The 15,229-nt window shown below is 43.8% G+C and overlaps 1 protein-coding gene across 4 annotated transcripts in view; it reads left to right on the top strand.

Moving 5' to 3' along the window:
* Window positions 1-15,229, top strand: part of esr2b (estrogen receptor 2b) — an 81,140-nt gene that overhangs the window by 57,412 nt on the left and 8,499 nt on the right. Inside the window, exons 1-5 of one of the 4 annotated variants that reach the window (XM_041059911.1) lie at window positions 1,013-1,272; window positions 12,310-12,831; window positions 13,267-13,466; window positions 13,568-13,684; window positions 14,816-15,175. In XM_041059911.1, coding sequence (XP_040915845.1) covers window positions 12,401-12,831; window positions 13,267-13,466; window positions 13,568-13,684; window positions 14,816-15,175 — 1,108 coding nt within the window. In that variant the 5' untranslated portion in view covers window positions 1,013-1,272; window positions 12,310-12,400. Of the gene's footprint in view, window positions 1-1,012; window positions 1,273-8,482; window positions 8,567-12,309; window positions 12,832-13,266; window positions 13,467-13,567; window positions 13,685-14,815; window positions 15,176-15,229 lie in introns of those variants that run through there. The other 3 variants (XM_041059913.1, XM_041059912.1, XM_041059914.1) reach the window with 3 other exon arrangements.

Below are 15,229 nucleotides of genomic sequence, written 5' to 3'. Positions count from 1 at the left end.
AAATCAAATCAGCGGGGCTGTCCAGGAGCTGTAGGTCCTGGCCGGGCAAAGCAGTTAGAGCCACATCGCTGCAAAATCACACTGCGTCAACCCCGAACATCTGATGTAAAATAAACTGTGGAAGAGAGTCAAGGGTTCAAACCCCCCAAACAGAAGTATTTTAATGTTCCTGTTCAAACAGTGTTAAAGCTGCTCCACAGGCATCTCCATGTATGTTGGCAGCTCCAAGTGACAACAAGAGGTGACTGTTCTAAAGCAGATTCAAACCTGTAAAACTCCAGACAGCATGTTCATGTTCACCAACTCAACCAGTCTGAGATGTTTTAGAAGAAAGAAAAGAATCAGAAGAGGACAATAAACAGAAAACAGCTGTGGATCCAGATAAAACAGGTGTTTTTTTTATTCTTCATGCCATCACTTAATGTTTCCTGTGAATTCACATCATCACAGTTTATTACAGTGACTCAGATGCTGCTGTAAACGGCTGCAGCTCAGGAACAGCAAGCGGCCTTAAAAGAATCCAACCAAAGATGCAGCAGGGGGGTGGATATGGAGATTTTCTTTGATTAATCCTTCATATCAGATCAGTTTTATCTTTGTTTTAAATATACTGAAGTTTTATGAGCACATAAATTGTCTTGGTGGATACAGGTTGTGCTCTCCAGGCCCCTTTGGCCTCCTGTTGTTTTTATTGTGTTCCATCTCCTTTAATCATTAACCGTGAGCAGATGAACCGTGCGGAAACATCACAGAGATAAAGTTTGGGCTCTGGTCCCAACGCCGAGTTACTTTTTACTTTATGACAAACGTCAGGTAAAGAGAGACGGAGATCCATCAGTTTAATCGTGGATGGTTTTTTCCACCGTGTTTCGGTGCGGGTGCTGACCCTCCTCCTCCTCCTCCTCCTCCTCCTCCCCCGGCGCGCCACGCCGCCGGGCGGCTCTCCAAAGAGGCGTGGTCAGTGACGTCTCCAAACAGGCCGAACCTTAAACCTGGCGCTTTGGGAAGTGGGGAGAGGGAGAAGGGAAGTTAATGAGACGCCAGGAAAGAGCAGATTCTTGGAGGAATAACGCGGAGTAACGAGCGCCGGGTACATGTGGTGTCCGTTTGTACTTTCACTTTTACGCGTCCCTTTTTTTTCTCCTGCCTTCATTCACCGTTTGAATCAGCAGCGGCGGCGGTTTGTGAGACGCTGAAAACCGACTGAAGTGCAGCAGCAGCAGGAGCAGCAGCTGATCTTTACCTCCGATCACCGCCTGAACCGGTCCACAGGTCTGTGACATGAAACATTACCTTTTCGTTTCTAACTTTTCCTGAGTTTAATCGCGGTTGGTCGCAGAGCAGGAGTGAGCGGTGGTTTCCAGTCCGACAGGTGGAACTGTAAAGACTGTTGGATTCTGCAGGTTAGAACCAGCTCGTTGTGAAGCGCTTTTCTCAGTTTCTCCGAGAACTTTACGTTTTTGTTCTGCTGCTTCAGGAGTTGACCCGTAAATGAATGTGGTCAGATTAATAATCAGCTGTAAACTGCAAAACGGACAAAACCGCGGGGCAGGTGTGTAATTCAATCATCCTGAATCTACCGGGAATTAAGATGAACTTATAGAAGGTATTTTAATATAATTTATATTAATATTTATTGACAGAAACACCAGAGACTACAGAAAACAACAATATGTCGTAGAGGAGTTGACAAAACAATCTCACCACAAAATCCATTTAGTACTTGTTCTCCTCCTCAGCAGGTTAAGTTGACCAATTTTCAGGGGACTGTAAATGTTCATCCTCATTTTTCCAAGAACTTTAAAGACACACAGAGTAACATTACTCCACATCACACTGGGAATCATTAGTGTAAACCTGTCACCAAAAAACAAGGGAGGAAAGTTTTCAGTTGTACATATTGAACCTTTTCCTTTCCATCACTTCAGTGCTTCAGTCAGTTTGGCTTCACTTTGGTTCCTCTGACAGAGACACCAGAGACACCAGAGACATCAGATGTTAGAATAACTGCCCCCCTTCCTTTATCTGGCTGCCGCTTCTCTCCTCAGTCCCATAGACAAGAAAAAGTCTCGGTTGCGGAGTCGGAACAACACTGAGAGTCCACCAGCAAAACGGAAAATATTTTAGTTTCCCTCTCTCCTGTTAAAAAGACAAATCCAGATCATCCAGATTTTTACCTGAGAAGGATAAAAAACTGTAAACCCAGAAAAAGAAGCCATGGATAGAAATATGTGAAAATTTAGTGTTAGACCGACGCTATGGAAGAAACTACATTACTAAATTTATGTCTTATCCAATAAACTGCAGCGTATTTCTGTCGTATCTGATATGTAGTTCATAATAAAAGGCTGCATGGCTCAGCCCTAATAAGGATAACCACTTCATCCAAGATCCAGTGCCTGTGCTCAGCTGCTGCACCGCAGCCAGTTTGTGCACTAAATCATATCTTTTTCTGCAACTGATTTTATTTAAGATACGAAAAAGTTTGTAAACCACATAACAGCAGGCGTAAAATCAGATCAGCTTTTCCCACAACAAGGTTGTTAATAGGCCAATTAGATTCCTGCAGGGATGTACTGTGTGTCTGCAGAACTCCAGAACTGACTGTAATGGGTTTTTATTTATGTACAGGGTCTTACATTACACATGCTGTTCCTCCACAGTTTATTACAACATGACTGTGGTTTTGTTTTGTAAGGGACATTTGGTTTACACTCTAATCTTTTGACGCCACTGCAGATTATTTTATCACATCAACAAAAGTGACCCTATCTGCTGCTGTTCTCCTGACTCTGCAGTGGAAATCAGTGAGGATGAAAGCCTGGCGGCCTCCTCTCCACCTCTCCACGGCCTTGAGACTGTTCACACTGTAATAATAATCTGGCTGTTACTGTAAATACCAGATTCCTTTTCCACTCGTGAATAACTGAGCTGTTGGGGAGGGACGTGTGTGGAGGGAAGTCCTGCCGCTACCAGAAATAAGAATTCGGACTTTAAGCACATCCCCTTCCGTTCTCCGGGCTTCGCCCACGTCGAACAGCATTCCACCGGCCGGCGCCGAAAACTCATCAAGGTCACGCTGCTTAACAACCCCCCCCCCACACACACACCCCCACTCCAACCCACAGGTCATCCATCACCCAAGATACCCGAGTACAGAGTGTAACTAAAACACGGCTGTGGTGAGCTGAAAAGCTGCTCTGCGTGTTGGTTTCCTCGCTGCAGTCAACCTCATTGGGTGTTTGTGGGCAGGTGAGGCAGCAGTGAGGGGAGGGTGTCATGCCTCAGTTGTAGTGCAGTCACTTTGTGTAGTATGAGGGTGTGATCACGGTAAACATCACAGTTTGTTTGATCCCTGGAACATTTTCTGTATTAATTCAGCTTGTTTGGCAGCAGTGTGTTTCCCACAGGATTCCTGAGCAGGTCTCAGTCCTCTGAGAGGAGAACGGGTTTCGTGTCTGTCCGTGAAGCTGAGTTAGATAAAATGAACTTGAACAGCTGCTTCCTGCTGATCTTAAAGGATCATTTCAGTGATTTTCATGTGTAACCTTCATTTCATGATGTCCAGTATAGAGCTGAAATGATGCCAGAAAATTAACTGGGAGCTCTTTTTTTTTTTGTCCATTTGCAGTTGTCTGAGTCTCCAGTTGTGCGTATGTGTTGCTTTTCTTTGTCGCCTGTGAACTGAAGAGTCGTTCAGCGCCCCCTGAAAGTCCAGCAGCTGAACTTCTCACCTCGCTGCAGTGATGTGCAGGTGCACTGTGGTACTGCTGTCAGACAGGGCTGTAAAATCTGCTTTCCTCGTTTGGTTTAGCGATGCAGATCCGGAGGTTTCACAGGTGATTACAGATTCCCTCGTTGTGTTCCCCTTGTTGAGCTGCTCTGTACTAGATCTAAGACTAAAGTGACTTTGGATGACACCTGGATCAGGTGAAGCTTCATACGAATGATTTTCTTCCTAATCTTTTAATGTGCATACAGATATGTGAGACAGATATGACATAATAGAAACTGGTCCTAAGGCTTAAACTTTTCCCCTGTTGAGTTTTTGCCTATCAGAGCGATGTTTAGATAAACAGGTCTCTATAACGTTTGTACTGCGTGTCCTACCAGCATGTGCACAGTGGCTGCGCTCCGTTTGGCCACGCCGGCGTGCCGCTTGTTATGTAGTGTCACAACGGCTCATGAGGGGGGAAGGTATGATGTAGAATCTATCATCTGATAATCAGACAGCAGCAAGTTAAGATGCTGTGGTAAAATTTAGTTTCATCTTTTAACTGCTGTAAGCGTCGGCAGAGACAGGAAGCCACATTTTTGTTTTGAAATCAGCCTCTATGAGCCATGTGAAAAATGTGCTGCTTCACTGTTTACTGTTGGCACACAGGGTATTTTGTTAAGGTGCCGCACAGAGCCGTTGATTCCAGTTTGCCTAAGTGGCATGTGCAGTTCAGTGTGCCCATCTGAAACGGAGCGGAAACCACGCCCAGCAAAGCCGAGCATCCCACGGCCTCGGCTGTAACACGACCACAGAAACTTAAAAATGCCAAGAAGAAAATTAAACGCTGGTGTAAACAATTCCAAACATTTACAGATCATGTTTCTAAATATTTAATGAGAAATATAATTGTAAATGTAGTTAGTTTTGTAAAACCTCCACAGGATTTACACCATCTCTAACCTCATATGTAGATATAACTGTTACTAATGCTGTAGTGTGTGTGATTGGACCCAACATGTTAGATTGAATGGCCTTTTCAGACAAAATCACTGTTCACAGTTGCTGTTAACTGTTGTGATTAGAAACTGTGCGGTGTGGCTGATGGTGTTATGGTTATCCGCCCGGCTGCTGATCGCTGCATGGCCTGATCTGATTTTTTTTTATGATTTAAGGATTTTGATTAGATTTGTTTCGGCCCACAGAGCTTTAACATCCAGCGGCACATGGAGGTCAGACTGGGTTCTACACAACTTTAAGCTTCACTCCTCCGTGATGTGACTTTAAGGATCTGTGTCCTTCTGCTGACAGTTAATTAACAATAATATATATTCACACACTTTATCTGCACGTTGGTCAAAACCGAGGTTTTCTATTGATGTGGGGAACCTCCATTCCTATGCAGGCAGGCCAGAGGTCAAAGGTCAAGGCCAGCTGTGAAAGTTTGCTGATGACAGGATTTGGCTGCTGCCTGTGTGTGTTTGTCTCTGCGTTAATGCACAGAGGAGTCACGTTAGCTGTTTTCACTGTGGGTCTGTGCTGTGGACAAGAGCTCTTCTCTTCTCTCTCTTTTTTTTTTTTTATAATTGCCAAGACAATAATTTTCTAGAGGAAAAATAAATGTGTCAGTGCTGTCTGTTGGACAAACTGCATCAGTGCGTCACTGTTTCAAAATGATTTCAGGCATATCTTTGGCGTTTCTGTAATATTTTGTTATTACTGATAAGCCGACGTGCCCATACTCATATACTGCTGATAAACTGGGATCGGTACATTGGTGGTAATAATAAACCAAAGTCAGCTGGTGAAACTGGCCGTGCTTGTGTTTTGGTAGATTCCTGTTATTGCTCCTGTCGATTAGCTTGTGGCAGCTCCCTGCCACCCGTGTGTATAAATAAATACATTCCGTATCCATATCCCTATATTAAACTGCTGGTAACCATAGCAACAGTTCACACATCTTACCTGTGAAACCGACCTAAGCAGAAGTTAAACTAACCAGAAACAAACTGGAGGAAAACACCGGTTGATTTGGCCGTTGCTTCTTTTTTGCCTACACTGGTGTAAGCACATTAATGCACCAGTCTGAGCTGCTGTGACGTGTAATCACAGTCCAAAACATATTCAGCATCATGCATGACAAAAAAAAAATTAAATGATAATCCACTAATGGTTTCAGCATCACCTGCAGCACTGACTCCATCTCACCTCGTTAGTGAGGTGACTTTGTCTGTCATGTACTGATGTATAAAAATTCTACACCTGGCACCTTCTTACAAACTCATTTCATCTCGTCATATAATCATTTAATTCCCAGTGTTTTACTGTATTATACAGCTCTACCTGAAGAATAGAAGGACTTTGAATACAGGGCTCAGAGGAAGATGAAACGAGTTTCTGAGGATGTGGCATATTTTTTGGTGCACAGTACGACAGTAGATGGAATAGACCTGTCTGGCAGGTAGACAGTGCAGCAGCGGTGACAGGTGACAGGTAAAATTACTCCACATCCTGACACCATAATCAGTCCGTCCATCCTGCTGAAGCCTCTCGCTGTTCGGCTCCTCGGTGAGCCAGAAGCAGCTCTGTCCGGCTCCTCCCGCTCCCGTGGAATCTGTCGACCTCAATTCAACACAGCTCTTCTCCTGCAGCAGCTCCTTGTTGGCTTTGTGAGGCTCAGAGAATGGAGGAGTAGAATCTGGCTAATGGTTTTGCTGGGGGTCTTTGTGTTTCGGTATGTGCTGCTGGCTGGGAGCCCCGGACTGAGGGGAGGAGGGTCCGCGCCCCTTTATACACAAGAAAGAAACACGTTTTCCATGTACAGGCCAGCAAACTACGCTCTCTGGAGAAAATAATTGTATTTTCATTCACGTTCAGGTCTCACAGTATTTTTTGGTGCTGACACACACACACACACACTTTGTTAAAGCGTGTGTCAGCAATGTGATCTTTCCAGAACCACATTTCTGCTGCTCTCCAGCAGATGGAAGTGTTATTTTTTTTCAAATGTGGATCCAACAAAGATATTTCTGTTTGTAAGGACATACAGACTTTGACCTCATCTCCTATCGTCCACAGGTGTAGATCAGAGTTACCTTTGTGGTCAGAAACAGAGAGAGAACCATTTTTATGAGAAAGAAACAAGCCTTTTTTTTCCAGTGTGAACAGGCTCTCAGGTGGTCTTTTTTCTTTAGAGACTTTCAGCCAATCTGTCCAGAACAAGTTAAACTGCATGTAACAGTAGAAAAAGATTTAATTTCTTGCCCTAAATTACTGAGATAAGTAACCAGCTACCACCAAATAAAGAGGTCAAAGGTAATAGCCACAGAAGCCTGGTGGATCCAACAAAGACACTGTTGATCCTGTGGCCAAAAAATGTCAACATGACATTATGTTTAGAGGTGAAATGAATAGTTGATTAATTTATTAGGAAGAGACAGAAAATGAAGCAGTAATCATTTTAATAACTCATCATAAAAACTGATTAAAAAGTAATCTCACATACTGATTTTAACTTGTGAAATATGAATATTAGTTTTTTTCCTAAGATTTGAAGCCCACAGAACCATGACTGTTACAGTGGGAAGGATCCTGCGTGTGTTCTTCTGGATGTTTTTAATTTCTTGGGTCTTTGCTTTATTCAGTTCACTTCAGGTTTTTACTGTGCTGCAAAAAATGAAAAGGATTTAATGAAACACTTTAAAATCAGTTCATCACTCGAATATTTGACAGACTTTTCACTGAAAGTAGATTTTAAGATTCACTGTCAGTTGATATGACTTGATAGATTATTTTTTGCAGTGCGTTCTCCCTCAAAGAGAACAATGTTTCTCGGTGGCACACCGACCTTTGACCTGTCATGCCGTGTGTTGCTGCTGTATAACATGAAAGACTCGATTAGTTTAGTTAACCTTGATTCAGCTGTGTTTATTCCAAAGTGGTGATAAAGGCAGGAAAAGACTCTGATTTGGAATTTAATTGACTGTGTTTCGGAGGGTGTTTGGTTTTTCTTTCAGCTGCTCAGCCACACAGTTCTTCTTCTTCTGTTTCCTCCCAGAGAAGCTGCAGAAGATCACATCACAGGACGGTTTATGATTAACTTGGTTCATTTTTTCATGTAAATACTGTAAATAAAAGAATTCTTTATATGAGCAGGTAGAAGCAGTTTTAATGGAGACAGTGTGGTGGGAGATAAAAACTTCAGAGCAGTCGTGAACATTGTTGTTATGTGGCGTGAGCTGGAACCATTTGATGCCAAAGCACCGTAATGAATTGAAAAGTCCACTGGACGTTTGTTTGCTGAGGGTTTTTTTTTTTTTTTGTTGTTGTTGTTTTTTTTTAACAATCAGTTTCCAAGCTAAACAGAATAATAGCAGTGATTCAGGATCCTGCGCAGAGGAATTAACAGTGGATGAACAGTTACAACAGTCAAAGCTGCAGCATGAACAGCTGCTTTAATGTATTTTCAACCTGTTTCACTTGGTCTTGGTTTGAGAGTTTGAGGCTTCGGGGACTTTGTTGGGAGTTTTTGTTGAATGAAAACAGTTTAAAAATTCAAACAATAAGAAATAAAAAGCAAGAAAGCAGAAAAGCCAAAGTCTTGGCAGCCTGGCTGCTGTAAAGACCAGATTGCTGGTAACAGGAATGAAGAAGTGGAATAAAAGACAGAGTTGCATTAAGACAGTGTCCTTTGACCCTTTGTTGCCTGCTTGGTGGTTTACCATGGAAGGCTGCCATGAACACCAGTCTGTCCAAAGCTCAAACTTAGGCACAGACATTCTGACAAAACAGCTTTCTGCATAGCCGGTGGGTAAAAGTCGAACCGCTGAGCCACGCAGCCTGAAGAAGTGAGTGAGTTGTTTTATTTTCTGGCTGTCCGTCAATGCATTGTGCCCTCTTTTTTTTTTTCAGCCTGTGGTTTGCAGAATGTTTAATGTCAAGATTTTGTCCAAGCATCTGGCAAATCTGAGAAAATATTCACAGCAGAATCAGACAGTTTTACTCCACTTATTTCTTCTATTGTGCATCTTGTGTTAATTCTTTGGAACAGTTTATTGTCCTGACACACGGCCAGTCTGTGTTAAAGCAGAATCCACCGCTGCTGCTGCTGCTGCTGCTGAGTTTTTGTTTTATAAACCTTGTTTTTCATGGACTCAGCAACATTTTCATTTTGCATATCAGACGATTTAACTGAGTTCAGCAGAGTAATCGAGACTAGTCTTCTGCACACATGCCTGCATTCAACTGGATGTGATGCCAAATCAATGTAAAGCAACAAAATTCAGTTAAGCCTTGACACATTTTCACCTTATGAAGTTACTTCTGTGTAGAAAACAGAGCAGCATATCCTCCTGTGTCTACCTGATGAATCTGTGGGCTTTTCAGAGCTTGTCTGATGAAAACATCTGTCTGCTGCTGGAAACAGGGTTGATGGGAGAGTTGAATCATACAATGAATGTGCTGCAAAACCAAAACAGTGAGCGAAAAGAGAATTAAAAGCGCTTGTTGTTCTGTTTCTGCTGGACACTTTCAGTTCTAAATGTTCGAGTTTGGTTTGGAGTGTTATTCCCCCAGTGGTCCAAAATAGTTACCTGTGTCTCTGAGTAGTCATACATAAGGTCCTAGATTCTTGGGTAGAGGACTCACTCAGCTGATCGTTCTGTGTATCATGTCAGACTCAGTTTTCTTTCATGTCTCTGTGAAAACTGCTTATCCACATCCTGCAAACCAAACGCAGTGGTTTGACCTGTCAGAGGACACAGCAGAGGTGCAGCTGGCTGAGCCTGCATCATCTCCCCCAGGCAAGGAGACCTGATCTCACTATGTCCAAAACTAATGATGCATTCGGGTGGTGTCGGCCAACTTGTAAAGTCAGAACTTTCCAATTTCCTCGCTAGGAACCTCAAAATAAAAACTGGGAATCGTTCCATGATACCTGAGTTTACAGTACAAGCTGTTATGTTTAACATCAACACATGATGGACAAGTGACAAATCCTGTCACGGCTGGTCACAGGTACAACATGGCCATTACATAACTGACTAGTACACGATGAAACCTTCCAAACCGTTAGAGCGCGGACGACTCTGAAGGGTCGATCCCCTGAATGAGGACACAGGTGATGGTACACAGAGCGAACAGGTAAAGGTGCATTGTTTTGAACAAGGCCACTTTGACCTGACCTGTGAGACACGTATTGATTGTTGATGTGATTGACCTGCGGCTGTTTGGCATCCTGTCCAATCTGTGGTCACTTCAGAGCAGTCATGAACTTCAAAGAAAATCAGTTTTGCAGCGTTCGAGCTGCTGTCATCACTTCCTCTAGATCCACATCACAACAGGAAGTGGAGTTTGTCATCGTGTTTAATGTTTTGCACTCGCTCGCTCTCCGGTTATGAAAAACTCCCTTGCAGTTATTACTAACACTACACTTTTATCTACTATTTTTTTTTTTTGGGCTTGTCGTTTGTGTTCATTTCTCATCATAGCTCCCGTGAACACGCGCTCATGAACGCCCCACGATCTACCAGGTTTTGGGAATCTGTACTTGGGGAAGCAACAAGCCCCCTTTCTTTAAATTTAGATAGAGGCAGACATCTCCAAACAAAGAAAACCAGCCAGACATCCCAGGTGTAGATTTGATTGGTGCTGTCTGAGGTTCACTCTGCTTGGCTGCGTTGCTGTTGATTCTGGCACTGATTAACCAGCTGATGGCTTCTCTGGCACAGTTTGGTTACAGTATTTTGCAAGCTGCACAAAGTGACATAGGCCGATCACTTCAGGGCTTTTTTTTCATTCAGACTGTGGAACAAATGTTCATGGATTAAATACACTGCTAATAAATAAATACAGAGTAGTTCTCTTCACCTTTGGCTCAGCAGGTAAGCGGTTGCATCACTTCATGGCCCGTTAAACTTGCTGAGTGTGACACAGAGAAGGTGCATGTACACAGTAAAGTACCTGCTCGTCACAGTTGACATTGTTTGGGACTCCACTTGTCCACGTCATTCATTTACTTTATGCAGCACTGAAAAACACCTTAGGTTCAGTGATTGAGTAATTTCAGGTACTAAGGAGCCCCGGGAGCAGTGGTGGAAGACGCATTCAGATCCTTTACTTGAGTACTAGTGCAAATGCCGTGAATATCCCAGTACAAGTCCATTCAAAACCTTACTTTAGGAAAAGTATCTGAGTATTACTTACTATTAGGGTTTTTAAAGGAAAGTTTAATCCTTCAGTTTATCACAAACATTCAAAATCAAAACCACATTTGGAGATTCATGGTTTTCACTGCAGAGGACAGGCATGAAAAATTCATATCTGAAACATAACTTTATTTGCCTCTGAGCTGTGGTGGGCTAGTGTTTAATGTATAAAGTTGCATTAAATGGAAAAAACGTAAGTACAAGTTCCTCCAATTTGTTCTTGTCAAACATTAGAAGAATCACATCCACCCACAGACCTGACCCTGCTGCTTTCTCTCAGTGTGAATGGACATTGTACGTGACTTGTGTTTGGTCCATGATTCATTCAGTGCTTCAGACGCCACCCAAAGGTCTGCCCTGATATTTGCAGGAGCTGCAGCCCTGGAATTATATTAAGCCTCTGGTTCCTTTGAATAGATGCATGTGAGGCTCCTGAGTTCCTAGAAAAGGACCTGGAGTAGTTCCTGTAGTGGAAAAGCTTTAAATGTGTTTGTTAAAGCTGCTTTTCTGTCAGATCCGCACGCGTAGCACCGGGATCTCATTTTGTCCTCTGACTGTGATTTACTCAATAAAAATCCCATCATGTTGTGTTTTTCATGTGGTTTCTTGAGTGTCCTTGAATAATGGCAGCACCGCTGGTGGTAAGACACTTCCTGTTAACTCCCAGTGAACTGCACTGAGTCACAACAGCTCAGTGTTGGTGGACAGTCTGATGCAGTCTGTCTTTTTTATGTCTGGTCTTTGTAAAACAGGAAGTGAAAAGATCATTTTTCTTCAAAAGGATTCATGCATTTTGCAGAAACTTATTACCTCATTGTTTAAAAAAAAAAGTCTCAGTGGTGAAGTTTCAGTAAGTGCTTTGTCAATGTCTGACTCAAAATCTCTTCCTTAGATTTTCCTCAAAGCTGCAGCAGGTTGAGCTGCGGCTGCAGGGAACTGTGCGAGGAACACCTTTGCTTATGTTTTCATATTTTGATAATTACCTGAACTGGAAGCATGTTGCTAATCAAATCCAAGGTGTGGACCAACTGATAAACTGGCCAACGTCACCATCCTTAGAGAACTCCTCTCTACCTCTAGCGTAGGTAAAACCCTGTGAGAGAACTTTTGGTGTCATCACTTTTGTTTTCTCATGGTTGAGTAGCTGATCAGCTACAGGGAGATTTCTCCAACATGTAGTTAGAACCTGCTCCACACTGAAACTTTGACTTTTTAAATTTCCAAAAATAGCTCAGTTTCAATCAGGATGACCTTCAAAGCACCAAATCCATGTTTACTGAGCCATGGTAACTCCACAGTTTGTGTGTTTTGTGATGCAACTTTTGTTTTTTTGTTTTTTTTTTGTTAAGTGGAACATTTTAACACAGTGTTTGTCCCCCTCTGCTACAGGACTTGTCTGCAGTAGAACATGCATTAGAGGAAGCGGCTGCAGCATTGAATTCATCATCGCCGTCAACATATACAGTCAATTCCCCCTGACATGGCCTCCTCCCCCGGGCTGGATGCTGACCCGTTGCCACTGCTTCAGCTCCAGGAGGTGGACTCCAGTAAAACCTCAGAGAGGCCGAGCTCGCCGGGAGTCCTGCCCACTGTGTACAGCCCTACGCTGGGCATGGACAACCACACCGTCTGCATTCCCTCTCCGTACACAGACAGTAGCCATGACTACAACCACGGGCATGGACCTGTGACGTTCTACAGCCCGCCTGTGCTGAGCTACGCCAGACCGCCCATCACTGACAGCCAGTCATCTCTGTGCGCCCCCCTCAGCCCCTCAGCCTTTTGGCCCTCCCACGGTCACGCCAACGTGCCTTCACTGACTCTGCGCTGCCCTCAGACTCTCGTCTACAACGAACCCAGCCCTCATGCACCCTGGCTGGAGCCCAAAGGCCACAGCATCACCCCCAGCAGGTGGGATTACCGACACTGAGTCCCTCTACACAAAGTGCCAAAATAATACACTGTCAACATTAGTGGAAATGAAAAATGCTTTTCATCCCAAGAAACTTCATCCACAGTGAGCTCAGTACTGGATGGATCTAATCTCACATTACAGCTGTTTTTGTTATTATACTGTATGTTCAGTCATTTACTGTGCGACCAGCTCTGCAGCTGATGGTCCTAAAGACACCAGCCGTGGATGTCAGAGATTCATGGGCCCATTATGTCTCCATGATGAATGCTGTCAGTTTTCTGATGCAATTTTCCAGTTGACTGAAATGCGGTTGTAGAGACATTCTCAGCAACACAGTACCTGTCGGAGGACTAATGGCAGGTGAATGACAAGCTAAAATTCCAAATGTCAAGTTGTCCTTTTTTTCAGCGAGTCTGTTTCTTGTCTTGCAGCTCGATCGTCAGCTGTAACAGGCTGCTGGGGAAGAGATCAGAGGAAGGAGTGGAGGGAGTGAACTCTTCCCTGTGTTCATCAGCAGCAGGGAAAGCCGACATGCACTTCTGCGCCGTGTGCCATGACTACGCGTCGGGGTACCACTATGGGGTGTGGTCCTGTGAGGGCTGCAAGGCCTTTTTCAAGAGGAGTATCCAAGGTATGAACTCTGTCTTTCTGTCCGTATCTATTCACCGTTTTCCTCCTTCTCCCCATCCATCGAAATATATATATATTTTTTCTCTTTTTTTTGTTTACCAGGACACAACGACTACATCTGCCCTGCCACCAATCAGTGCACTATCGACAAGAACCGTCGTAAAAGCTGCCAGGCCTGCCGCCTGCGTAAATGTTACGAAGTGGGCATGATGAAATGTGGTAGGCGCTCACCTGTTTGGGTTTTTTTGGTGTGTGTTTTCTTTCAGGAGCACAAAAGTTCAGGCGCAGAAAATAGAAATTATTTAAATGATTCTTTTTATTATTAATAATTTGCAATTACATGATTAAAATGAAGTATAATATTTTTTAAGATGTTTTGGTGCAGAGTTATAGTATGTACTTTATTAAAAAAATATACTAAGGCATTTCAAAACTCTTTTTCAGCAATTCAGGGCTTAGGAGTCTCACGTATACAGATCGGTGTCGTAGAAACACAGTAAAAGTCAAAACTGTGTGAATGAATACTGAGAAGCTCCGCTCAGATTTCTTAAGAGCAACTGGACAACAGCTGCAGGGGGATGGAAGAGAGTCGGGACTATAACTGGCTCTCAGCTCAGTCTCTCTGTTCACCGAGGGTCCTGGGTTCATAGTGTAGATCAAAAACAACTCAACACACAAACAATGAAGCAGTTTAACACATTTAAAGTGACAGTTTGAACACTCTTGTCCAGTAAACTGTGATGATGTCTAGATTTTGAGTTTGCCACCAGAAAACCTACAAATGACCTGCTGCTGATGGATTTGTCTTGCTGATCCCAGATAGTGGCACTCTGCCCTTGAAGGCAGCATTTTTGGCTCCAGGGATTTCCAGGAAATTTTGATCCCAGTTGAGAGATTTATGTTCAGTATGTGACGGCAGTGTGCCACAAGTCAGTACAAGTGCTTTATCGTATCAGTCTTTCTGTTATCTCTTGATGTCATGACACATTCAGTTCTGTTGATTACTCTGTGAATCTGGTCTAACCTTGGTTTGTGACACTGCAGCAGTGATGGGAACCAGGCTGTTCCACTCCTGTGCATAAGTGCATAAGGAAAAGCGTATCAAACCTAGTGATGACAGCCTTTGTTCAGGCTCCCAAACCTGCTCAGAGGTACAGACCCTGCTGCTAATACTCAGGGAGTTCCACCCTCTGTTTTAAATCCAAATAAAAGAGTGCAGATATGGGTTTTTATTCTTCTTTTAAAGCTGCTATTTGCCAATGTTTACAGTTTTTTCAGTTTAGAACTCATGAAAGAAGGGACATCACAGGTCATGTGACAGACAGCCTGTTTCTCTTCCTCATTCACCAGGTATGAGACGTGAACGCTGCAGCTATCGAGGAGCTCGACATCGTCGCGGTGGACTTCATCCTCGGGAGCCAGCAGGCAGGGGTTTGGTCAGGGTGGGGCTCGGTTCTCGAGCTCAGCGGCATCTCCACATGGAGGCGCCTCTCACTCCGCTCGACCCTCTCCCTCAGGCGAACTACGTGCACCACACTGCCATGAGCCCTGAGGAGTTCATCTCCCGCATCATGGAGGCGGAGCCTCCGGAGATCTACCTCATGGAGGACCTGAAGAAGCCGTTCACCGAGGCCAGCATGATGATGTCCCTCACCAACCTGGCAGACAAGGAACTGGTCCTCATGATCAGCTGGGCCAAAAAGATTCCCGGTAAGATCAGAACCGTCTGGTGAACAAAGGCTGTAGCCTGCATTCGAGCAGAGC

This window comes from Toxotes jaculatrix, chromosome 17, assembly GCF_017976425.1.
Source record: "Toxotes jaculatrix isolate fToxJac2 chromosome 17, fToxJac2.pri, whole genome shotgun sequence".
In the NCBI taxonomy this organism is placed as follows: domain Eukaryota; kingdom Metazoa; phylum Chordata; class Actinopteri; family Toxotidae; genus Toxotes; species Toxotes jaculatrix.
This window is presented reverse-complemented; position numbering and strand designations above follow the sequence as displayed.